The sequence below is a fragment of the Pelobates fuscus genome, chromosome 6 (genome assembly GCF_036172605.1).
Source record: "Pelobates fuscus isolate aPelFus1 chromosome 6, aPelFus1.pri, whole genome shotgun sequence".
In the NCBI taxonomy this organism is placed as follows: Eukaryota; Metazoa; Chordata; class Amphibia; order Anura; family Pelobatidae; genus Pelobates; species Pelobates fuscus.
The window spans coordinates 284,296,759-284,322,307 of record NC_086322.1 but is presented as its reverse complement, the minus strand read 5'-3'; the positions used below and the strand labels follow the sequence as shown (position 1 = coordinate 284,322,307).

Sequence of the window (25,549 nt, the reverse complement as noted above, 5' to 3'; positions counted from 1 at the left end):
CCCCAAGGGTTTAAAAATTCACCTACCCTATTTGGTTCAGCCCTAAGTCAAGATCTATTGGATTTCGAGTCCATCCCAGGAGAGTGTGTATTGTTACAGTATGTAGATGACTTGTTGATAGCAGCAGTTACAAAAGAAAAATGTCAGCAAGCAACGCACGATCTACTACACATTCTCTGGAAGGCAGGATACAAGGTGTCTAGAAAGAAGGCTCAGTTGTGTTTGCCAACTGTCAAGTATCTGGGATTCCATATCTCTGAAGGTCAAAGGATTATGGGGCCAGAGAGAAAAGAAGCTGTCTGCCAAATACCAATACCCAAGAATAGAAGACAAGTGCGAGAATTCTTGGGGGCAGCAGGCTTCTGTAGGATATGGATTCCCAGCTATGCGATACTGGCAAAACCTCTGTACGCAGCCATCAAAGGTACAGAGCATGACCCCTTCTTATGGACCCAAGAACAGCAAACGGCATTTGAAGATGTGAAGAAGGCTTTGATGAGTGCCCCAGCATTAGGTCTACCTGATCACACACGACCATTCTACTTATACGTACATGAGCAAAGAAGAATGGCTGTGGGAGTATTGACACAGTACTTGGGATCATGGCAAAGACCTGTTGCCTACATGTCTAAGCAACTGGATGCAGTGGCCAGCGGACTTCCACCTTGTCTAAGAGCAGTAGCTGCAGCCGCCCTGCTAGTAGCTGAAGCCGATAAACTCACTCTGGGTCAAGAACTTTATGTACGAGTCCCACATGCAGTGCAGACGTTGTTGGATTACAAAGGAAATCATTGGTTTAGTAATAGCCGTATGACCAAGTATCAAGCAATGTTGTGTGAAAACCCAAGAGTGCATTTAGAGACTGTAAACACCTTAAATCCAGCTACCCTTTTGCCACAACCTACTGAAAGTCAACATGATTGTTTGGAAGTAATGGATGAAGTATTTTCAAGTAGACCAGATCTTCGTGATTTTCCCATCCAGAACCCCGATGTTCAATATTACACCGACGGCAGTAGTTATGTGAAAGAAGGGATCCGCTATGCAGGATATGCAGTAACAACAATAGACAAGGTGATAGAAGCTCGGCCACTGGCAAAAGGAACATCAGCACAAAAGGCAGAATTGATAGCACTAACACGAGCGTTACAATTGGCTGAAGGTTTAAGAGTGAATATCTATACGGACTCTAAGTATGCGTTTTTAACCACTCATGCCCACGGAGCTTTGTATAAAGAAAGAGGACTACTGAATTCAGAAGGCAAAGAAATCAAATACGCAGCTGAAATCCTACAACTATTGGAAGCAGTGTGGGAGCCGAAAGAAGTCGGTATCATACATTGTCGAGCGCATCTGAGAGGAGATGGTGATGTAACCAAGGGAAATCGGATGGCAGATAGTGCAGCTAAGCGTGCTGCTGAATCAGGAAGACAGGAGTATGTGGGGCATATAGCTGCTCTTATACCAACTCCACTGTCTCAATGGACTCCAGTTTATACAGCTCAAGAAGAGGAGTGGTTAAAGACTGAACCGGGAAAGTATTTGGAGAACAAGTGGTATCAGCTAGAAGATGGAAGAATAGTTATACCAGCATCACTAGCAGTAGAAATTGTCCAGAACTATCATAATGGGACACATTCTGGGAGAGACAGTACAGAAGAATCTCTCAGGAAACATTTCTACATACCAAGATTGTCCAACTTGACTCAGGCCATTGTACGTAGATGTGTAACGTGTGCTAAAAATAATGCAAGACAAGGACCAGTAAAGCCACCAGGAGTCCAGTTTATGGGGGGACTCCCCATGTCCGATCTACAAATAGACTTTACAGTGATGCCTAAATCGGGTGGACATCGTTACCTGTTGGTAATTGTGTGCACCTATTCAGGTTGGGTAGAAGCATGTCCTACTCGTACAGAGAAAGCAGGAGAAGTTGTGAGATTCCTGCTACGAGAAATAATACCCCGATATGGACTACCCTGTTCTATAGGATCGGACAATGGTCCAGCTTTTGTTCACCAGTGCCTACAACAACTGACTCATATGCTTGGTATAAAGTGGAGGCTTCATACTGCATATAGACCCCAGAGTTCTGGTAAGGTAGAGAGAATGAATAGAACTATTAAGAACCAGTTGGCTAAAATGTGTCAGGAAACCCAACTTAAGTGGAACGTTCTCTTACCTATAGCTCTATTGCGAATCCGCAGTACCCCTACCAGAAGGATGGGCCTCTCTCCTTTTGAAATTATGTATGGGCGACCACCTCCCGTACTTGGTAACTTAAGGGGGGATTTGAGTCAGTTGGGAGAAGGAATTACCCGGCAGCAGGTTGTAGAGTTGGGTAAGACTATGGAGGAGGTACAGAAATGGGTACAAGATAGATTACCTGTGAATATTTATCCCCCTGTTCATAGTTATCATCCAGGAGATCAAGTGTGGATTAAAGAGTGGAATAATGTACCGTTAGGGCCCAAGTGGAGAGGTCCTTATGTTGTTCTTTTGTCTACCCCTACAGCGATAAAAGTAGCCGAAGTGACTCCGTGGATACATCACTCCAGGGTTAAGCCAGCAGCAGTTGATTCTTGGCAAGTTACAGCAGATCCAGAGAATCCCTGCAGGATCCGGTTGAAACGCACTACTCAGTCGGAGTAACGAGGAATTATTGTGGATTACAAATTTTATTGTTACAGGTGTGAGTGAGAAGGCCATAATAAAGCCTGTCCGCTTACCATCACATAGTGTATAAGCCAGGAAAGTCTCGAAGGGACACCTGTGAAGACGAGCAGAACTCCATTCCCTGCAGCCCTCACATCCTGGAAGCTGAGGTTCCATCGCACGGACGAAGACTGAGGATGACGGCGAAAGATGTGCTTTTGATTGTGTTTATTTACATGTGTTTTTATATTCAGGAAGGTAGAGGTACCGACACTCCTAGCTGTGAGGTATGCATTAAGACTACGAGAACAGGTAACCATATTTCCCAAACCCTAATTTGGCATTCACAGTACGAGTGTAAAGGAGAGGTATCAAAATGTAGATACCTAAATATAGACTATAGTGTGTGCCATTTAGGAGTAGGAGAACCTAAGTGCTTCAGTCCAGAGTATCAACCTCGTACAATTTGGTTGACTCTCAGGAATGGAGATCCTCAGGGGACCCTAATTAATAAGACGGTGTTAGAATCCGTATATTCTTCGGGTGTTCTGCTATTTGATGCATGTAAGGCGATATCAAGTGGTAGAAAGCCGTGGAATGTATGTGGGGATCTTAGATGGGAGAGGACGTATGGGTCTAACGATAAATACATTTGTCCCAGTAGCAAAAATAAATATGTGAGTCCTAGATGCCCAAATAAAGACTATAACTTTTGTCCATATTGGTCTTGTGTGGGGTGGGCGACTTGGGGACAGACAGTAGATAAAGACATGATAGTGACTAAGTTGCCGACTAGCCCATATTGTAAGTCTATGGAATGCAACCCAGTCCATATACTTATTAATAACCCCGACAAGTTCTTAGATAAGTATGGAAATTTATTTGGGTTTCAAATATACGGGACGGGTTTAGATCCTGGGACAATATTATTTATAGGGATAGAGACTGATACGGTATCCTCCCAGACTCATCAAGTATACCATTCCTTTTATGAAGAGATGAGTATAGATAATAAAATCCCCCATAGCGCTAAAAACCTGTTCATAGACCTAGCTGAAAGTATTGCCGGTAGTCTTAATGTTACCAACTGCTATGTGTGTGGAGGTACTAACATGGGAGACCAATGGCCTTGGGAAGCAAAGGAGGTAATGTCCGGTTCTGAGGCAGTTGACCAACTAATATCTACACAAGCCGATTATCATATGAGTGTTAGAGGTAAATCTGAGTGGAGATTAAAGACCTCCATCATAGGTTATGTTTGCATAGCAAGGAAAGGAATAATGTATAATACTTCTGTAGGAGAATTAACTTGTCTAGGGCAAAAAGCTTATGATGATGATACAAAGAATACAACTTGGTGGTCGGCTTCAAATGTCTCAGAACCATCAAACCCGTTTGCTAGATACGCCAATTTAAAGGACGTGTGGTTTGATCTATCCATCACATCTAGTTGGAGAGCCCCAGCAAATTTGTACTGGATCTGTGGTAAGAAAGCCTACTCGGAGCTGCCACAGGACTGGGAAGGGGCATGTGTGTTGGGTATGCTCAAACCATCCTTCTTCTTGTTACCTATCGAAACAGGTGAGACTTTAGGTGTTAAAGTGTATGATGTGAATCATAGGAAGAAAAGGGGACCCCTAGAGATAGGTACCTGGGAAGATAATGAATGGCCTCCCCAGCGTATCATAGATTATTATGGGCCAGCCACGTGGGCAGAAGATGGTACCTTTGGTTATAGAACCCCTATTTATATGCTCAACCGTATTATAAGATTACAGGCGGTGGTTGAGATTATTACTAATGAGACCTCACAAGCACTCAATCTTCTAGCGAAGCATAACACCAGGATGAGGACAGCAGTCTACCAAAATAGATTAGCTTTGGATTACCTTTTGGCAGTAGAGGGAGGTGTATGTGGGAAGTTTAACCTGAGCAATTGCTGTCTTCAAATAGATGACGAAGGGCAAGCAATAGCTGAGCTTACTAGCCATATGGTTAAACTAGCGCATGTGCCTACTCAGGTATGGAAAGGGTACAATCCAAGTAGTTGGTTTGGTAACTGGTATGAGTGGTTTGGAGGGCTTAAGGCAGTGGTAGGTGGAGTCCTACTGATTTTACTGTTGTGTCTACTCCTACCGTGTCTTATACCCTTAGTAGTCAGGTCTGTGCAAAGCCTGATAGGAAGTATAGCAGAGAGGAAGGCTGCTGCACAGATAATGGCCATATATAAATATGAGGCTTTAAATCAGGGAGAACCAATGCAGGAAGATGAGTGTTAAAAGATTCACATCCATATCACAGGAACACCTGTCGCTTCTCCAGGAGGCACACATAGGGATCACCCACCAATCTGACCATGCCCCAACGTCGATACTAATCAGCTCCCCCCTTTTTAAACCAATGGAACGCCAGTGGAAACTCAACGAGTCCATACTGACAGACCAGGTTGCCCGCACCGAGGCACGCCAGACCATCACCCAATACTTTGATACTAATGAGACCCCCGACATGCCCCCGCTGACCCTGTGGGAAGCACATAAATGTGTGATCCGTGGGCACTTTATCTCCAAATGCACCCACCGCAAGAAAGAGAAGGCACGCCGCATCACCGACCTGACAAGACGAATTGCAGACCTGGAGTGCGCCCATAAACGATCGCTAGACGACACCACCTACCTCCAGCTGACGGAGACCCGAAGGGAACTCAGGGATCTCCTCGCCCAGGAACAACAACACATACTGCGGAAATCAACCAGGTTCTTCTACGAATACTCCAACAAGAGCGGTAGGCTCCTGGCACAGATGCTCCGAACAAAGAGACGGACCCAACACATCCACAAGCTTCAGACGCCGACAGGCAACCACACAAGCATGCCCAGGGGGATCATGGAGGCCTTCAGGTCCTACTACACGGACCTCTACAATATGAAACAGGCCTCACAGGAAGCCCCAGATCGGACCCAACATCGAAAAATCACTGATTATCTATCGCTACACATCACCCGCAAACTATCCCCGGAACACGCAGAAGACCTGGAAAGCCCCCTGACGCTCGAGGAACTGGCCTGGGCGCTAAAGCGTTCAAAAATGCACCGAGCCCCGGGCCCAGACGGTCTACCGCTCACATACCTCAGGACGTTTCAGGACACGCTCCTACCGAGGCTCCTCGCGGGCCTGAACTCCATACGAGACGGCGGGCACTTCCCCACGGACTCCCTGGCGGCGACCGTCACAGTCATCCCCAAAGTGGGCAAAGACCCTACCATTTGCGCGAACTACAGGCCCATTTCACTACTGAATGCCGACCTGAAACTATTCACCAAGGCTCTCTCCCTGAGACTAACCCGAATTATGCCTGACCTAGTCCACCCGGATCAGGTGGGTTTTATCCCGGGAAGAGAAGCCAGAGATGACACAATACGGGCACTTAATGTTATCCACGCAGCCAGGACATCCAACCGGGATACAGTACTCCTATCTACAGACGCCGAAAAGGCGTTCGACAGGGTGGACTGGGGGTTCATGGCCGAAACGCTGCGACATATGGGCTTCGGGCCATACATGCGCTCATGGGTCTCGGCGCTCTACACCACACCGACAGCGAGGATCAGAATTAATGGAGCCCTGACGGACGCCTTCCCCATATGTAACGGCACTCGACAGGGATGTCCCCTGTCCCCCCTCCTGTTTGCCCTCACCCTGGAACCTTTCCTGGAGGCGGTCAGACGGGACGGGGGCATAACGGGGGTCCAGGTGGGCGGCGAAGAGCATCGGGTGGCGGCTTACGCCGACGACATGCTCTTCTTCCTGGAACAACCAACGATATCCGTCCCCAACCTGCTGCAGGCATTCAAGACCTACGGCCGCTTATCCAACCTGAAGTTAAACCTAGACAAATCCGAAGCCATGCCAATATCGAGGAATGAGGACCTCGCCGCTCGCCTCAGCTCCCTATTCACATTTTCTTGGTGCGCAACAAAACTCCGCTACTTGGGCATCTGGCTGCCGAAAGACTTATCCCAGCTATACCAGCTGAACTTCCTCCCCATCCTCACGTCCATACAACATGACCTGGCACGTTGGACAGGCCAGTACATAACCTGGTTCGGTCGTATTAGTGCGGTCAAGATGAACATCCTACCAAGACTGCTCTACCTGTTCGCAACCCTACCCACGAGGATCCCGCGAGCCTTCTTCCAATCGGCGGCGACGGCCATCCGAAGATTTGTTTGGAACCAGAGACCGACCCGCATCCGCAGGTCCACCCTGGAACGCCCCAAAGCCGAGGGAGGTGTGGGACTGCCGTCCCTTCTTGCCTACTACCAGGCCTCCCACTTACACAGAATAGTGGACTGGCACGCCCGCCCTAGTCCCAGAAGATGGGTGCAGATGGAGACTAAACAGTACCCAGGTACCATCCCGTCCAAGCTTTGGCTGGGACGGCTAACATTCGCAGATATGCAGACAGGCAACCCCATCATTGACGCCACACTCAAGACCTGGTGCGACCTACGATACGCCCGTCAACTGACGACCTCCCCAAACCCTCTCACCCCCATCACCTACAATCCTGACCTAGCAGGGGGCCTCCCCCCGGCAGCCTTCAAAAACATCCAAAGGTCAGACTGGATCTACCTGAGACAATGGAGCACGGGGACTGACCTCCGGCCGCTGACGGACCTACTGGGGGACCGGCCACCCACACAACTGGACACATTCCGCTACCACCAGGTGAAGTCGTACCATGCACTACTACCAGGTAGAGCCCACCTCCACAGGCAACTCACCGACTTTGAACAGCTGTGCACGAACAGGAGACATATGGAACATGGAATCTCCCGAATGTATGTTATCCTCCAGAAGTCGGAGGACAAAGGCAGGCCAACATACACAGACAAATGGGAGAGGGAGACCGGGAACCAACTTACAGACCAGGAGTGGGGAAAGATTTTCCTCCTCACGCACAAGTGCTCCATAAGCTCAAAGTTCCAGGAAACTAGTTATAAACTCCTGACACGATGGTACCAGACGCCGGACGACCTCAGACGTATGCAGGTCACTGACACAAGCGACTGCTGGAGGTGTGGCACCGAACCGGGCACCCACATACACATATGGTGGACATGCCCACGCATCACACCATACTGGCAGATGATCCATACAAAGATCAAGGAGATCACAGGTTCGGATCTTCCCCTACAACCCCTGCCGATACTCCTACACCACACGCCCATACCAGCACACACATACAAAAACTCCCTCACCATGCACTTACTCACAGCAGCGAAAGCCCTCATACCACTACATTGGAAAAGCACAACGGTCCCCACATTCAGGCAATGGGTGGATAAGGTGGAAAATATCTATGACATGGAAATCATGACCGCCTCCCTGCAGGAGCGATCCGACAAATGCGCTCTTAGGTGGTTCCCCTGGAAAACATACCTGTCGAAAAAGCCAGCATAATACCCTCCTGGGGGGCACGCTAGAGGGTGCTGTCCGAGCAGTGGCCACTGGCGGCTCGCAGGACGACCGCAAACAGACCGGGATGATGGCATGGCCGCGGGGGCCTGGGGGGCCCCGCTCGGGGAACCCTCTCCCCATTCCCCCATCCTAACAACCCCAACCCCGACCGCACACCCCCAATCCCTATCCCCCAGTGGTCCCACGACACACAACTAGGACAGACCTTCACTGCTCGGGACACAGGACGCCCCTATGGGGGCATCCATTTCATATCCAGCACACGCCATAACCAGACAGTCACGCCAGATGAGGGCGTAGAATAAAGAAAAACCAAAACGCCAGACGCAAACCGCAACCGACCCCAACCCAGACACACCCAGGCGACATAACCCCAAGACAGACAGAGACAAACGACGGGAGGGAATACCCAAAAGACCACGTACAACAACACGCACTAAGGCCCACAAGTTCACTTAAGGCTAGTGATCCCTGAAAATAAACTCAAACCTGCAAAGTAGTATCTCCCGACGAAGGAGGAAGCCTCACGAATAAGGAATCGGACCTATCACAAAATGAAGAGTCCCCCCCCTACCTTAGCGGATACCCCCCTCACCAAAGCCTTCACCATACACACAAAATTGGCAAGACAATGACTTACACAGAAGACCCCAAAATATGGAGTCCCCTCACCACGTCCCACCGACCAACCCAAACTGTCGCTAGCTCACTCAACGAACCCCAAATTCTCTCATCTTCTTCCTCTCTTACCCGTAGTTACATCCTAACCCGGTTAGATGTTCTTAATTACATAAAAATTTGACAGAACAGAATCTTAACAGACGACCTTAAATTTACAACACCGAATAACAGACACATGCTATGGACACCCCTGCAAAGTGTTGTACTGTTATAATTATTGAAATACGGCTTTTGCATAAGCCCATGCATAACCTTAATTAATCACGCCTGTATTTACTGAATCTGTCAATCGAAAAATAAAGAATTTCAAAAAAAAAAAAAAAAAAAAAGATTCACATCATAAGATAAGTCTGGTCTGGTTCATGGTAACCTGAGGTATATGCAAACCAAGGTTAAGTGATGCCTCAAGTAATTGTGAAATATCAGAGGCATCAAAGGGGGGAATGTGATGTAATTCCAGTAAAATACAAGTTTAGCAGGCTAAGATTGCCACAAGGCATATGTATGTATATGTGTTTGTAGTATCAGTTAGTTAATTACACGTAGCTAAGATACTGTTATCACTGTACTGACCAGGTGCAGGAATGTAAGAACTGGAATTACGCGTCCCTCTCCTTTGTATCAGATGAGCCACGTGGTTAGACCGGATGGATGAGTTTAGACTCTATTTATTAAATAGGTTAAGGGTATGTGTGGGTGTAGTTAATTGTGGGAGGAGCTACAGTGCTATATAAGGAATGTACTCTATGTATTCAGTACTCAGACTTTGCTGTATTTTGGTGACGCTAGTCCCTCTGAGTCCCGATCGGTGATCCAATAAAGAATCTCTTCCTTCCTGAAGAAACCTGTGTCCATCTCTCTGTGCTTGGCTTCCGTCAGTTTCTCCGGTATCAGTATTGCATATTCATGTTATACTGAAAATTCCATTGATTATTATCATGCATGTTACTCATCATTATTAATTTAAATTGTTAAAAATAAAAATTATATTTTTATAACAATTTGTGATATTAATTATGTGATATAAATTTCATTTAACACGATAACGATTAGGGATCTGAGAATTTAAATAGTGGGAAATTCTCAAACTGTTACAATTATTATCCCATAAATATCCCCACATCACACAGAAGAGCTATTGTAGCACAACTTGTTGAGTGCTATGCTATAGATAATGTTCTGCTGGGAAACCTTGGGTCCTGGCATTCAAGTTATTTTGTCACATACCACCTACCCAGAGATTGTTGCAGACCACATACACCCCTTCATGGCAATGGTGTTCCCGAATGCCAGTGGCCATTTTCAAAAATTGTTTGGGAATGGTTTGAGGAACGTGATAAAGAGTAAAGAGTTTAAGGTGTTGCCTTGGCCTCCAAAGTCCTCAGATCTCAACACGATTGAACAAATCCTATCTGTGACTTAGCTCCCGTAAAATACCACCGAGTACCTCCGCCCAATCCGCTTGCAGGGACCCTGGAATGCTTCCACCCTAGTTGCTGAAGCTGGACTGGGGTTTCTCAGGAGCTCTTTCAGTCTGCAGCTCTCCTTTCAGGCAGGTAACGTCCCCTCAGCCTATTCAGCTGCAGCTCTCCTTTCAGGCAGGTAACGTCCCCTCTGCCTATTCCGCTGCAGCCCTTCTTCCAGGAAGGGATCATCCCCTCTGCCTATTTTGCTGCAGCCCTTCTTCCAGACAGCTATCCACTTCTGCCTGCAATGTGATTTATATTGCCTTTACAAAGGCACTTGCAGCTCTCAAGCCTAGCTCTCTTGATTTATCCCATGGCTAGAGGGATCCTGCAGCCAACAAACAGGTCCAAAGTCTCAGTCACTGGAATCTCTAAAAATCCACACAGGTCACAAGTTCCAAAAGGAACAAACATGCACTACTTTAGTTAGCAATATTCAAATCTACCCGAATATGCAAATTAACAAGCCTTGCTATTCAGGTAGTGCATATAGCTGTTGCTACCAACAGAGGGCGCTATACAGGCTCCATAGCCAAATCCACCTAGTTGTTATCAAGCATCAACACAACAGGAGAGCACACAAAACATTTAACACTAAACAATTACATTACACACACCCTGCATCCACAATGGGCACAGGGTAACTTAAACATAGGAGTCATCCAGGGATCTAATTGAAGTGTCCATCTTATGCTCCCAGTGATTGTGACTAACATCACACTATACATTTAGCCCTACCTGGCAACTTGCAGGACTTGAAGGATCTGCTGCTAATGTCTTGGTGTCAAATACCACAGGACACGTTTAGAGGTCTTGTGTAGTCCATACCTTGACGCATGACAGCTGTATTGACAGCATGAGGGGATCCTACATGATATTAGGCAGGTGGTTTTACTGTTATGGCTGATCAGTGCATATATATATATATATATATATATATATATATGTGAAAAATTCTCCATTAGGTTAATCGAGATATATATATATATATATATATATATATATATAATATCTCGATTAACCTAATGGAAGGCTTTGAAATGTGTCTAAAAATGAATTAGCTTAACTTTCAATTTGTGCCAACCTTGAATCAGTCTTACCTCTCCACCTCCGCTCTCTGGCTAGGGTTAGTGATTGCAGCGATGTACTGCATGATGTACTTACTAGCTTCTGTCTTACCAGCGCCACTCTCCCCTAAAATATGAGAACATTAAAAAAAAAGGGGATTTAGAATTTAAAATAATTTTGTTAAAAAAAAATAAAAAAATTAAAAGAGAGGAGGATTTAGAAATAGCACGTAATGGAGAAATTAAGAAAACAATGAGTTCATAGTCAAAGGTGTCAGGCACATAGAAGCAACGCAATAAACAAAAACACAAAGTAAAAAGAAGAGATGTTGAGTATTAGATATCTGAAGAGGGAGTATGTTAGGAGGAAGTTATAAAGAGAAAGGCAAATATGTATTAAAGGTGGCATGAACACAATTCATAAATGACAGCCATACGGCAATACCTGATATTACAATACACGTGTCTTTACAACGCCTCTTCATAGCCTTGTAAGCAGCATCTGCTATTGAGAAGAGATGGGGTGGCCTTTCATACAGCTCCCTCCCTTTATATTGCTCAATCGTGTCTCTTCCATAGATTGGGAGATTCTTGTAAGGGTTGATGGACACCACTACCTCTCCGATGAAGGTGTAGATTCTTCCCTTCTCAAACCTGTTGCAAATGTCAAAAAGGAACAAATTGTCATAACTTCAGCAGATACCTTACAAACAACGTACAAAACATGGGTTTGGGTGTAAAACAACAAAAACAAAATGTAAGAAAGAAATACATAAATTATTTTGGTGGTGGGGGACACGTGTGCTTCTGCTACTTGATTTCCACCCAAAAATGTTGTGTATCTGGTGATTAAACCAGTAATGTGGGAGAGCCCTCGATCCTTCTGCTTGTAATAAAATGAAGGGATTCTCAAATGAGTCCTGAAAAAAACCATAATGATCCATGATATAGGTATTACCCAAATCTACTCCAATTGGGATACAGATAAATCTGGACAATTTAAGAACCAAAGAACTGGCTTGAAGAACCTTACTAAAATCATGAACTCCATAACAAGAGAGGTTGTACATACATATCTTTGCTCCTCTATCATCATAATTTTAAGGGACAAGACATAGTCTTCTTTTTCACAACATTTGAGCCCAAGGTTGAGGTAAGAACAAAAGACAGTAAGCATGTTCCTTGGGACAACAAAACAGAAGGAAAGCCCTCTGTGTCCACCCCAGCACCCAAGAACACCTTAGTTCATGAAACAATATCAATACGATTGAACTGGATCCAGTTTTATGAATATGAATAGTTTATATTATTCTTTGTGTAATTAGTCGCACTTGAGCGCTTGCTGTTGTTCTTTCACGGTACAATTGTTTTGTCTTATTCACTTGTATCTTGCTTTTGGTTGTCAAGGCATTATATTGATGATTATACAGGCTCAGCACGCAGATTATACCCTGGGGTATCCTGCAACACCACCTGTGTTTAGTACATTGTGTCCTTTCCATAACATACATAAAGAAGTTTGATTGCATTAAAGGACAGCTGTCATACATTTTTTTTTTTTTTTTTTTTTTTAAGTTTAATACATTTAATGAAACTTAAAGTGACACTGTAAGCATTGCAGCAGCTTTATCTAGCTGAGGTGGTTAGAGTGTCTGGAGTCCACTGGCGCCATCCTTCCATTCAGCATTAAAAGACCACTATAGGCACCCAGACCACTTCAGCTTAATGAAGTGGTCTGGGTGCAAGGTCCATCTAGGATTAACTCTGTCTGCTGTAAACATAGTAGTTTCAGAGAAACTGCTATGTTTACAAATGTGTTAATTCAGCCTCTAGTGGCTGTCTTATGGACACCCGCTAGAGGCGCTTCTGCACTTCTCACTGTGATTTTCACAGTGAGAAGACGCCAGTGTCCATAGTAAACCATTCAGAATGCTTTCCTATGGACTGACTGAATGCACGCGCGGCTCGGGGAAAGAAGGAGGAGAGTCCCCAGCGCCGAGGGAGCCCGGCACTGGCACCCTAGAGCCCGGCGGGAGTGGGGGACCCAAGGACCCTATAGAGCCAGGAAAACTAGTATGTTTTTGTGGCACTATAGTGGTCCTTTAAACATTTTTAATGTTTTACTGCTAAGTCCCCAGCAGCCCATCCCTCCTGTGCTCCTTGGGCTAATTAGGAAGCACTACCCTGAGCAGCAATGGGCTGTTGTGGCTGAGAGTGACTTTTAGTCCATCACAGCGCCCATTACTGGTATGAATCTGTATGGCTACAAGGATGGGTAAACTGCCTTAGCCACACCTCCAGTGGGCAGCCAGGGACCCTAGTTATGTGATAAATTCCTTGAAAACATTTTAAAACTGAATGGAGGGACAGCTCCAGAGGACTGTAGTAATATAACCAATCTATTGAGATGAAACGATTATAGTGCCTCCAGATTCCCTTTAATATTTTTTTGTGCTGTTTGAAAAAACAAACCAAAAAAAAACCACTATATATTGTTTTCCTCAGACAATTTCACTTTTTATCTGTCTGGGAAGTGATGGTTCAGATTCTAATGTCAGACCAACTGCTGCTCAACCTAACTTGTTGGCTTAGGTTTAGCAGCAGTTGGGTCAGATAACAGCTGAATCTGAAACAAAATGGCGGTCAGCCAGATAAAAAAGTAAAATCTTTTGATTTTTATTTTTTTTTAAATCAATATACATAAAAAAAATTAAAAAAAATCACTAAGTTCCGTTTAATGTAACAAACTTAAAAAAAATTACATTTGATTACAGTTGTCCGGAGTAAATCTTGAGTGAAAAAGGTTATACCATACGTCTTTGTTCAATATATAAAAGTGAAATTGGGCAGATTTGAAATATATTATTAATATAAAAATTAAGTGTATTGTGTTTATTCAGAGATTGTTTTTCACAGAACGATTGTACTTATGATATGTACTTCTGAACGATTGTACTTCAGTCCATTGTACTTATGATATGCAATTAAATATAGTTTGATGCAGCTGCAAGCTAAATCCTTTTCAAAAGTTTTTTTGTTACGTTTGTAACTTATGCTACTTTCTCCTCTTCCATTTTTATATATATATTTTTTGCTGCGTTGCAACGATTATAATGCCTATAACTATGTCTACCAGAAGACCAGGAGCCACTATTATTTTTAAATGTACAAATTTTACCTCATGACAGGAGGCTTCATATTTTCACCCCTTTCGCTATTGGAGTCTCTTAACTCCTCCCCATAATTTACCAGGGTATCATCCCCTTCTATAATAAGCTGCTCAATACGACCGGCGCTGTGTCTGAACCATCACATTACAGTAAACAGAGGTGTTTACGTACACCTATATACCAGGCAACTCCAATTTGCAACGAGCAAGGGGTCTACCCACCAGGCCTGGCCTAGGCTAAGGGTCTAATACGTATGTCCTCTACCCTACAGGACACTGCATATAGCATGTCGGACCCCCCACAACAAACCCAGGATTTTCAGGCGATGATAAAGGCTGCAGTGGTGGCTTCCATGGAGAAGGCGATCATGCTTGCTATACCGCCTGACCTATCCACTCAAGCTACGGTGCCGACACCGCAAGACGTGGATGACACTATGGGCACTGAGGTTCCCTCTAATGACCCCCCCCATCCCTTCGTCAACGAGCTGCACTCACTGGTTCGAAATGAAAGGCACCTGCTAAACACAGCAAACATACGACTATGCAAGAACATCCACCACCAGTAATGTCCTCGGAGGAGGATAAAGGCTACCCTCAGACTCTGGACATCATCAACAAATGGCAGGTGGATGCCTCCGATTCAGATGACGAAGGTGGTTGGCAAGATGTTGAGGAATCCTTCGCGGAGGACGCCTTCTCGCAAGATACACAGGGATCGTTTACGTTGGAAGGCGTATGGACAACATTGTTATATCTTACAGTGGAAGCAAAACTTTCCTTTAGATATATCAGAGAAGAGGGACTGGGCCACTGATGGCCAGGAAACCAGGGTAAGTATCAAACCATTTAAAAATAGTTTGGCTTTTACCGGAGGATGTTGGATTGTTGTGGATATGGTGCCTTGACCGATCCTATGACTGACGTAAAAACTTTCATGTTTAAAGTGAGAATACTTAACTTTTTTATTTTTTCCTTTGGTTTTCCAAAAAAAAAACCAAAAAAAAAAAAACCTGCATTTGCACACAAGTAAATCACTGATGCACCTGCGCAAAAACTCAACATCCCTAAAAAAAGATTCTGCAAACAGCTTTCACTGTAAACGGTAGTTTAACTTCATTGACCTATTACCAACTTGCGATGCAACTGTGGTCAAAATCACAGAGAACTCCTTGTCTGGGTATTTATTTTTTCATTAAACATTAAATAGACTTTTAGTTTGGTTAGGCAGGGAATTAGCTGAGAAGTAGGAAAGGGTTTCTGAACCTTTTTACTTGCGGAGAAAAACAGACTTTTATTTATGCTCACAACATTTACACTAAATGTCACAGTTTCAATGTTCATACTAAACCAGATCTATAGTGGTTATGTGGCTTAGACTGTCCCCTTAAGGTGCAACGTTGGTTTTGGGTCCAGTCTCTGAGATTTTTGTCAAAACCATTTTTGAGCTATTTCAAACAAAAAAAAAACAACAACACACGGCTCTCCTAGCACCTAAAACCGATCTGCTCAGCCGCCTCTTAGAGATATATTTCAAACATGCCAACATTGGGAGACATGGAACCCAACAAGGGGGCATGCCAGTTGTGGCGAAACCAACCTCGCCACTGGGCCCTGGAGAAGCCTGTTTGCTAGCCTCCTACCTGCTGACTATGGCCCCTGGGTTATTTGGGGCATATTGTACTTTATATTGCTGCTACTGGCCCTTTAAAATCAGCAATGGATATATTGGGACTTTTGGGACTACTGTCCCTTTAAGACTGTGGAGCATATTCCAGTATACTGCCTTTAATATTACATATGTATTTATGTGTTGAGTTTAACCTGGGATATGTATGCAGCATTCACCTGATTGTTCGGTAGAATCACTCCATTCATTATATTGAGTGAAACTACCGAACAACCAGACCACCCAGGACTAAGTGTGCCTCCAATTACAGTTTGCAACAATGTTGCAAACGGGTAATTGGCAATCAGTGTAATGTATTCTTTGTCCTCTGGGTGGCCGCCATTCGGGAAACAAACACGTGGCGGCGGCCATCTTAAACTACCGAACAGCGGTGTTTTGCCATCGAGTGTCTGGAACTAAAATCGGACACTTGACTAGGCAAACACCGCTGAGACCTCCATACTTCCAGAAATTCGTATAGAAACTACCGAATGACCCGCCGTTCGGTAGAAAGAACCCCACAAACAAGGGAATTCATTCAAACCCTCTCCAGGCACTATAACACAGGCAATTCGCCTGTTTTCATTCCCTTGTTTGTGACCGACCGCAGGGCCAAAATGCATGGAACTGTTTTCGGATACTTTACCCATGCGGTCGGTCAAATCTTTGGAACCTCATATCTCCCGAACCATTCATCTGAATTACTTGAATTTTGGATATGTTGTCCCCCTGAATAAGGGCTATCCAGCGATGCTGGATTTAAAGGTGTACCCCCGGGTTTTGGGGTACATCCAGAACTTGGCTGAAAAAGTGTACCGGATAATTGGGTTTAATGTTATCTGAGGGGAGGGGATGTGTGGGCTGAACCATGTATGTGATTGGTTATTTTATGCCTCCCCCTGGGTGTGGCCTGTATGTGTATTATTGTAATAAAAGCCAGGCTGGATGAGACAGTCCAGAGTTCCTGTTTTACCCTCAAAGTGATGTGTCGTCTCATTATTGGGGGAAGGATTTATTGTATGCTGTTCCAGTTGACTGCTAGGAGTACAAGCCTATTCGTATGGTTCCTATTCAATGGTCTACAGCATTCAGAGGCTTGAGAAGGTTCATATGTTTCTCGGATTCGGTGATTGTGGTGTCTGCCAGAGTGCTTGGAGTCCTCAGGAAGCACTAGGAGCATCCATTAACGGAGGTACCAAGTCGGGGTGCCAGGCGATCCGTTACACCAGTGACGAAGTTGTAGAAGTGAACATACAGAAAAATATAGCACAACATAGCACGCAAATACAGGAGCCACCAAACTGAACCTCTTGGTGTATGTAAGCTACCTCCCGTGCGGAAAGCCTATCATTGCCATTAAAATTTGATTAGATTTGGACAAATAACTTGGAAATAAATTTCAAGGCAGCAGGAGGAGGAGTGGATGTTTGGGTGCCAAAGCAGCAGCATTCTTTGTCATACTGTTTGAAAACAGATTGCCAGAAACGTTGGCAATTGCACCGAAAAACTCCTTGCGGCACAACCATTACACTGAAAGCAGTTCTTGGTGCACAGTGTCCCTTTAAACTAGGAATGTAGCCCATGGATCAGCGAAGCTAAGAGGAATAGGCATTGACAGAGCCAGGAGGTAGGCATAGCAGCCACAGGAAGTTAGTGACAGCTAGCATGCTGGGTAGGGCGGAGTCATAAGGGGAATATTTACACCAGCCATTATATGAAGTGGCCATTTTAACTGAACCTAAGCTTACCTGTCAGTGGTGAAAGCTGCCTGCCCTGGAGGGAGAAGGCAGCAGCATGGAGGCAGCATAGAAGAACAGAGCAGTATTGAGGCAGGAGGCAGCATGGAAGTACAGGAGAGGCTGGAGTGAGCTGCTGCTGCATGCTCACTCCCATCAGCCTCAGACAGAACTCCAAGCAAGCCACAATCCTGGACACAAAGGTTGTGGCAGAATTCGTGGCTGGTGGCTGCAGGAGCAGCTGGGGGGCCCCGAGCACGTCTGCTCCCCCCCCCCCCCCCCCACGCGGCGACGGAACGGAGGCCGGCAAGGAGAGTGAGGCCATCCCAGCGGCAGCCCAGGAGTGACATCGGCAGTTCGGCGGCGCAAGAGCCTGTCAGGAGGTGGCAAGGGGACAGTTGAAAACAAGGTCGGAAAGCAGGCGGGAGTTGGAAGGCAGCTGGCGCCGTCTGTTCGACGCAGCGCCGGTCAGGCAAGGTGGCAGGCTATGATGAGGCCGCACAGGAAGAGCGCCCCCCTGCCGAAAAACATTTTCCTGTCTTCCGCTCGAGGAGTTCCTTGATTTTAAAAGGGGATGATAGGAAGGAGGCCGGAAAAGAAGAGGAGGGGAAAGGCAGAAGTATCGCAAGATACTGAAGACTTTGGGAATTTGCTTAGGGCTTTTGTATCCTAGTAGGCGTAATCGGGGTAAGGTCCCAGTTTCCTAATGATGGTGCAGGAAATTAGCTCTTTCCGGGGGTTGCAGCCGCGCCCCCAGGAGGTGGGGTGCTGGCCAGACAGCAGAAAGGTCAATGCAACTGGGGACCGCCGGTTAGGCTTGGATACGGGTGTTCCGGAGGCGGTGGGAGTCAAGGTGTCAACTGACGCGTCAAGAAAGAAAAAACAAACGCAGGAGGGGTACTTGCCGGGGCTTCAGCTCGGAGCGGCACCGGTGACGATCAGTGCGTTGCTGCCGTGGCTAAGGTAGTAAGCCTTCCATGAAGGCTGGGATTGTTGGGGGGGGTTTTCGCTATTTCATTCAAAGTCGAGTGGTTACGTGAGGAAGCCCAATTGGGGAGATGGCGGGTCCGTTACATATAATGTACATATAATGGCGGCGACAGAGGCGTCCCACCTGGTTTTAAGTGAGGACCTGGGGAAACGTTTAGGCTGGTGGGAGTCAGTATGGTTTAAGTCCTGTTTACGGCCGGTCTATTTGGTTTAATGGCTATGGACGTATGGGTTTGTGTTTGGGGCTATGCCTTGTCGCTAATTACTTTCGTTTCCGGTTTGGTAGCATGGTTGGTGGGCCACTCTTACATCTAAGGGGCGCAGAAGGGAGACGCAATTCGGGTCAAGCGCAACTGGGCTTTCCTTTGGAATTGGTGGAGCTGAAGTGGTTTTGGTTTTCAGGGGTTTTGGTGGCAAGGCAATAGTGGAGAAAATTTTCTGGAAGGTAACAAGGAGTACTGTCCAGGACATTCTGGTAATCCGCAAGGGCGGGAAGGATATCGGCATGGTCCCGGAAAAGGAATTGAACAGGTGGAGACAGAGGGAGGTGGACTGGCTTTGGGAGCTGGCCACAGGTGTGGTGGTGGTGCGGTCCGAGATGGTTCCTCGGTTACATTGGAGACATACTAGGTACCCGGTCTCGGTGGCGAGGACGAATTAATAAAAAATTGATGGCTGTATTTATCAGATGTGGGGGTGGTGTAACAGTGAGACACAACGAACTGGGAGGCAAGCTCCCTGGGTAGTCCAGGGGGGATGGGGTACGTTTTCGGATGTAAGGTGTGATCTGTTTAAATACATGTTATGTATATGGGGGGATGTTAACTTTAATAAAATTTGTTGGCAATGACCCCATTTGTTATTCCTTAATTATTTTATTAATAATTTAATAAAGCTGTGGACTAATTATTTCCAACAGTATAACCTGTGTCCGTGTTTTAATGGGGGTTTGGGTAAGGTTAGCGCATATGCCGGCAAATCCGACTGTGCGCCTGTCATGTTGCATTGCTTAAGAAAATGTCAGATTATTTGGAACCTCACTCCAAAACCCAGAATGATATTTTTCATGGTCTTTGGCAATTCTGGGGTTAATCTGAGGAAATCTGTAAATGGATTGGAGACTGGTCTATAAATAGGCAATGTTATTCATACCTCAGAGTTTCCTCTCCCAATTTTTATATAATGCTTCTTTATACCTCAAAGGCAGCAAGAGCACATGTAGTGGGGCCCAGACTGTGTGCGAGGAATGGGAGGCAGTTAAGTAAACCTAACGTCAGGGACATATTTAATCAGTTAAAGGATCAGGTAGCAGTGAGGAGGGGGTACAGTAATCGGATGTTAAGTAACCTGCATGGGCCACGTTGCCTGATTCCTGCAACGCACAAGGGGTTAATACAGTAACAAATCCAATGTAGAGGCAAAGAAATAGAATTAAAGTTTAACCCTTAGAGTGCACAGAAGCACTGCAAAATACCGACTCAATGATTTAAACTTGTAAAAGGTTCTAAAAAAAGAAAAAGTACTCTTTGGACAAATGTAAATTTACGTAAATTAAGAGTAATGCGATTTAAAGAAATGTTCAACTAGTTTTTTTTTCCCACAGCCCTTGGAAAAGACACATTTCTGGAAAAGACCTCAGCTGCTTTGGCATTGGTGTGGCCCACCAGCAATTTGTTTAATGGGTTAAAATTTACACGTTTTTTGTGCAGGAAATGCCACACACACTGGTATGCCGAGGAGGCACTCCCATCCTGTAATGGGTGTGACGAACTCAGGAGTGATGCTAAGCCATGCTGTGCAGATCTCAGAGCCGACTTTTAAACGTTCTCCACCCTTGTAATCTCGAATAAACATGCACAGTGGGCTCAATGTTTGCATGTACAAGTGGGCCGAGGTGACAAACGCACTCTTTGTGTTTTTAACAGGTTGTCAATATAAGATATTTAGGTATACCATTGTACCTGGGAACTTTAACCCCTTAAGGACCAAACTTCTGGAATAAAAGGGAATCATGACATGTCACACATGTCATGTGTCCTTAAGGGGTTAAGCAGGTAACAGCAGCTGTAAAAAAAAATATTCAAAACATGGTCACCAATATAATGCCACAGAAAAGGCCAACCATTAACTAGGGAAACATGTGATTTATTAATGTGACAGATAAAAAAAGAATTATCCCTTCCCTGAAGCCCATGGAACAACGCAGTAGGAGGAGTGGGCCTTGACAGAGCCAGGAAGTGGGCAGGTGCTAGTGTTTGGGGGTTGGATTAGTTTAATGGAGCTTGGGGGCGGAGACAGGGAGTATAAAGAGCAGCCATTTTAGAATAGGGGCCATTTTTAACCAGAGCCTTTCTTACCTGTAAATTGTGTCAGGTCGGCGAGGTTCTTTTCTTTGTCGTTTCTGCAGGATTATGGCGTCGCTAGATGAGATCCTGGATGGTGTTCGGGCAGCTGTGAAGGACAGAGGACTGGATTGGCTTCATCAGCAGTTGGGGACTGCCGGGCCTGCTCCTGCGGTACCGGCCCGTCGACCGGCGAGGAGGACGAGACCACCTCAGCGTTTGAGCCCGGGCGCTGGGCCTGCAGCGCGGCGGAGGAGGAGCCCTTCGGCGGGATGTGGTGTGACCGACGGTCCGGGTGAGGCCCGGTCATCAGAGCCAGGCAGGCGCACAGCTCGCTCCGGTGGGCGCGGCAGCGGCCTGGCGAGGACGGCCGCACAGCGCATGGTGGCGGATGGATCTAAGCCACGCGGTTCCGCGGCTGGCAGGAGGAACGGTCCTGGCGGATCTCGGAAGACGGCCGGGACGGAGGCCAGGCCGGCTGGGAGTCATGTGAGCGGCGGCACGAAGCGGACACGTCCCGGTGAGTCAGCCACTAGTGCGAATGCTGGAGGGCAGGGGTGTGATGGTGATGGCGGATGTATGACGGCCCCTCAAGCTGTGGGGGGAGGCCAGGACAGCAGTGTGAGGGCAGGGACGTCTCAGGCTGAGGCAGGTCAGGGAGACAGATGCAGGGACAAGGGGACCTCACAAGAAGCGAGTAGGTCTGGGCACACGGCAGGCTGCCAGGATAGCGGAGATGAATCGGACATGGGGCAGACGGCCGAGGAGAGGCCAGGCTCGGCACTGACAGTTGAGGGACAGGGTGCTCAAACTGCTAAGCTGGTTAGGGATGTCAGCGGTAGGCGGGAGGGCCCATCTGGCCGCTCCCAGGGTCAGCTTCATGACAGGGAGGCCTCGGGGAGTGAGTGGAGAGCGGAACGACGCTTCTCTGGCGTCAGGCGCAGCATTTCGAAGAGCAGAGCAAGGAGTTCAGGGAGCAGGGAAGGATCACCTGCGCGGAGCGGGTGCAGCTTAGCAGGCTCATGTTGCAGGAGGCGTGATTCCAGGGATAGCATGAGGAGGAGGCAGCGGAGAAGATCGGGTTCGCCGGGAGAGAGGCTCAGTGATCGGTGGAGGGGATCATCTCGTGAGGGCAGTCGCCCTGCGAGACGCAGCGTTGCGGAGGAGGATTGGGAGGAACGTAGGGAGGAAAGGCGGGTGAGGAAGGTTCAGGACAGACTACCCAGATTTCCTTCTCCCTACAGGTCTCGGAGCAATACCCCTACGGTCTCGAGGCGAGTCCAGGCGGATGGGAGTCGGCGACAACGGGATTCTCCGGTGCCTGAAAAGGTGGACGGAAGGACAGCGCCTCTGCAGCCAGTTACGGCCAGAGGTTCGAGTGGTGAGTTCTCACACACACGACACCCAGGACAGTTGTTGAATGATTTAAGAACATTTTTAGATTCGTGGTCTGGGAAAGAGGGGTCGCCTGCACAGTTCGGGAAGGTGTGGGCACGAGAGAGTAGCCGGGACATAGCTACAGGGCTCGGGGTTACACAGCTGTCCGTGCATGGCGGAGGTGAGTCCGGAGCCGGGGCTGATTTGTCTGGGTTGGAAGGAGGGGGCGAAGAGCGGGAGGTAGGTGATGTCCCGGATGCGGCGCGACAGAATGTGCACGTGTCCTTCGCGGGCCCCCTCGGATGTCATTTAAAAATAGAAGTGAAGGAGAAGATATGGAAAGGTGAGTTTGTGGAGATATTTTCCCTCCTTCCCCTAGAGGAGTTTTTAGACTTGAAGGAGGAGGATAAGAAGGATGCTAAAAAGGAGGAAGAGGAGAAAAGGCGGAGGTATCGCAAGATACCTAAGACCTTTGGGAATTGGTTGAGGGCCTTCTGCATTCTAGCTAGCGTAATCGGGGAGAAGGCGCCGGGGCGTTGCTCAGAACTATTTTGTTATTTGGACGGGATAGGTGACGCGTACCGGACCTACGGAGGTTTGGCTTGGTGGAGGTACGACGAACAATTTCGTCAGCGGCTGGCAGCGAATGCGAGCATGCGGTGGGACCAAATGGACCTGCCGTTATGGATGCGCCTTATGATGGCCCAGAAGGCGGCGCCCTTTCCTGGGGCAGCCGGCACGGCCTCAGGGGCCGGGTCGGCTGGGCAAAAGAAAGGTTTCTGTTGGATGTTCAACGAAGGACATTGCAAATGGGGAAGTAACTGCAGGTTCCGGCACGAATGCTCAGGCTGCGGGGGGTCCCACGGTGTCAACCGTTGTTTCAAAAAGGGTAAGTCTGGCGGGGGAAGCGGGCCCGCAGGGGCGGCAGCCACCGCAGCTCCCGTTGGGAGCGTCTCCGGTGAAAATAGACGCGATGTTGCCTTGGCTAAGGCAATACGTTAACAGGGAAGATGCTATTTTCTTGTGGCGGGGTTTTCGGGAAGGGTTCTTTATCCCCTACGTAGTTAGGGGACCTGGTACGTTATGTGGGAATCTTAAGTCTGTGCGGGAACACCCAGAGGTGGTGAGGGACAAGCTAAGTAAGGAAGTGCAACTGGGGAGGATGGCAGGGCCGTTCTCGGCACCGCCATTGCCCGATTTGCGAATATCCCCGTTGGGCGTGGTCCCCAAGAAGGAGGCAGGCAAATTCAGGTTGATTCACCATTTATCGTACCCAAAAGGGGCTTCGGTGAATGATGACATCGACACGGCTCTTAGCTCCGTCTCTTATACGTCATTGGACAAGGCAGTCGAGTTGGTTCGGAGGCTGGGGCATGGTGCACTGATGGCAAAGGTGGATGTGGAAGCGGCATTTCGACTGCTCCCGATACACCCGGACTGCCATCATCTGCTCGGGTGTTGTTTTGAAGGGGAATATTTTGTTGATCTGTGCCTGCCTATGGGGTGTTCGATCTCGTGCACCTATTTCGAGAAGTTTAGTACCTTCTTGGAGTGGGTTGTGCGGACGGAATCGGCAGAGGGTGCGGTGGTGCATTACCTAGATGATTTTCTTTGCGTGGGCCCGAGGGATTCGGACCGCTGTAAACAGATATTGGACGTGTTTCAGTGGGTGGCGCATAAAGTAGGGGTTCCCTTGGCGGAGGACAAGACGGTGGGGCCTACGACGTGCCTTAGTTTTTTGGGCTTAGAAATTGACTCCTGTAAATGGGAATGCAGGTTACCGGGGGACAAATTGTCACGGCTGCGGGAGCTGGTGGCCACGGTAGGGAGGGCCAAGAAAGTGACACTGCGAGGGCTCCAATCGCTGGTGGGGAGCCTTAATTTCGCTTGCCGGGTCATACCCATGGGGAGGGTTTTCTGTAGGCGCCTCGCGCAAGCTACGAGTAAGGTGCGGCTGCCGTCGCATTACATTAGGGTTTCGGCGGATATGAAGGCAGATTTAATGGTGTGGGACCGGTTCTTGCGGGATTTTAATGGAACGGTGATTTTTCGAGAGCCGGCGGCATCAGGGGAGGTTGTTAGTTTATACACCGACGCTTCTGGTAGCGTAGGCTTTGGGGCTTACCTGGGGGGTCACTGGTGCGCTGAGCCATGGCCGGAGGCCTGGAGGCAAAGCTCGCTGATTAAAAATCTGGCGTTTCTGGAGCTATTCCCGGTAGTGGTAGCGGTGAGTTTGTGGGGACGGGTGTTATCCAACAAGCATATTATATTTCACTCAGATAACATGGCGGTCGTACAGGCGATCAATAGTTTGTCGGCGTCGTCCCCCCCTGTTTTGTGTTTGCTGCGGCGTTTTGTCCTTCTTTGTATGTCTTCTAATTTGGTGTTTAGGGCTAGGCACATCCCTGGTATGTTGAATGTGGTAGCTGATGCGCTTTCTCGTTTTCAGTGGGAACGATTTCGGGAAGCGGCGCCGGAGGCTTTGGCACAGGGGCAGGCTTGCCCTGGCGAGATGTGGCAGCTCGGGACCGCATGCTTGGGGAGTGTATAAAGAATTCTCTTGCGCCGAGCACGTGGTCTGGCTATGTCAAGGTGTGGAAAGAATGGGACGAGGCGGTACAGCAGGTAGGGGGTGACAGTTCGCAAGGGCAGAGGGTGGACGTGCTGTTGTGGGTACTGTGTCGCTTGTTTGCTAAACAAGCGTCGCCGGCCGTGATAGATAGGTGCATGTCCGCCATGGCGTTTTTGTTCAAGTTCAACGGGTGGGAGGACATTACGAAGAATTTTCTAATACGCCAGGCTTTGAAGGGCTTTAAGAAGGGTAAGAAGCTCGCGGACCCGAGGCGACCGGTGTCGTTTTCGGTTTTGCAAAACCTGTTAAGTATGTTGATTAATCTGTGTAATTCCCCTTTC

At 47.4% G+C, this 25,549-nt stretch overlaps 1 protein-coding gene across 1 annotated transcript in view; it reads right to left on the bottom strand.

Moving 5' to 3' along the window:
- Positions 1-25,549, bottom strand: part of LOC134615004 (unconventional myosin-Id) — a 120,645-nt gene that overhangs the window by 57,338 nt on the left and 37,758 nt on the right. Inside the window, exons 2-3 of the mRNA XM_063459332.1 lie at positions 11,799-12,007; positions 11,387-11,480 (exon numbers count right to left, since the gene is read on the bottom strand). Coding sequence (XP_063315402.1) covers positions 11,387-11,480; positions 11,799-12,007 — 303 coding nt within the window. The remainder of the gene's footprint in view (positions 1-11,386; positions 11,481-11,798; positions 12,008-25,549) is intronic.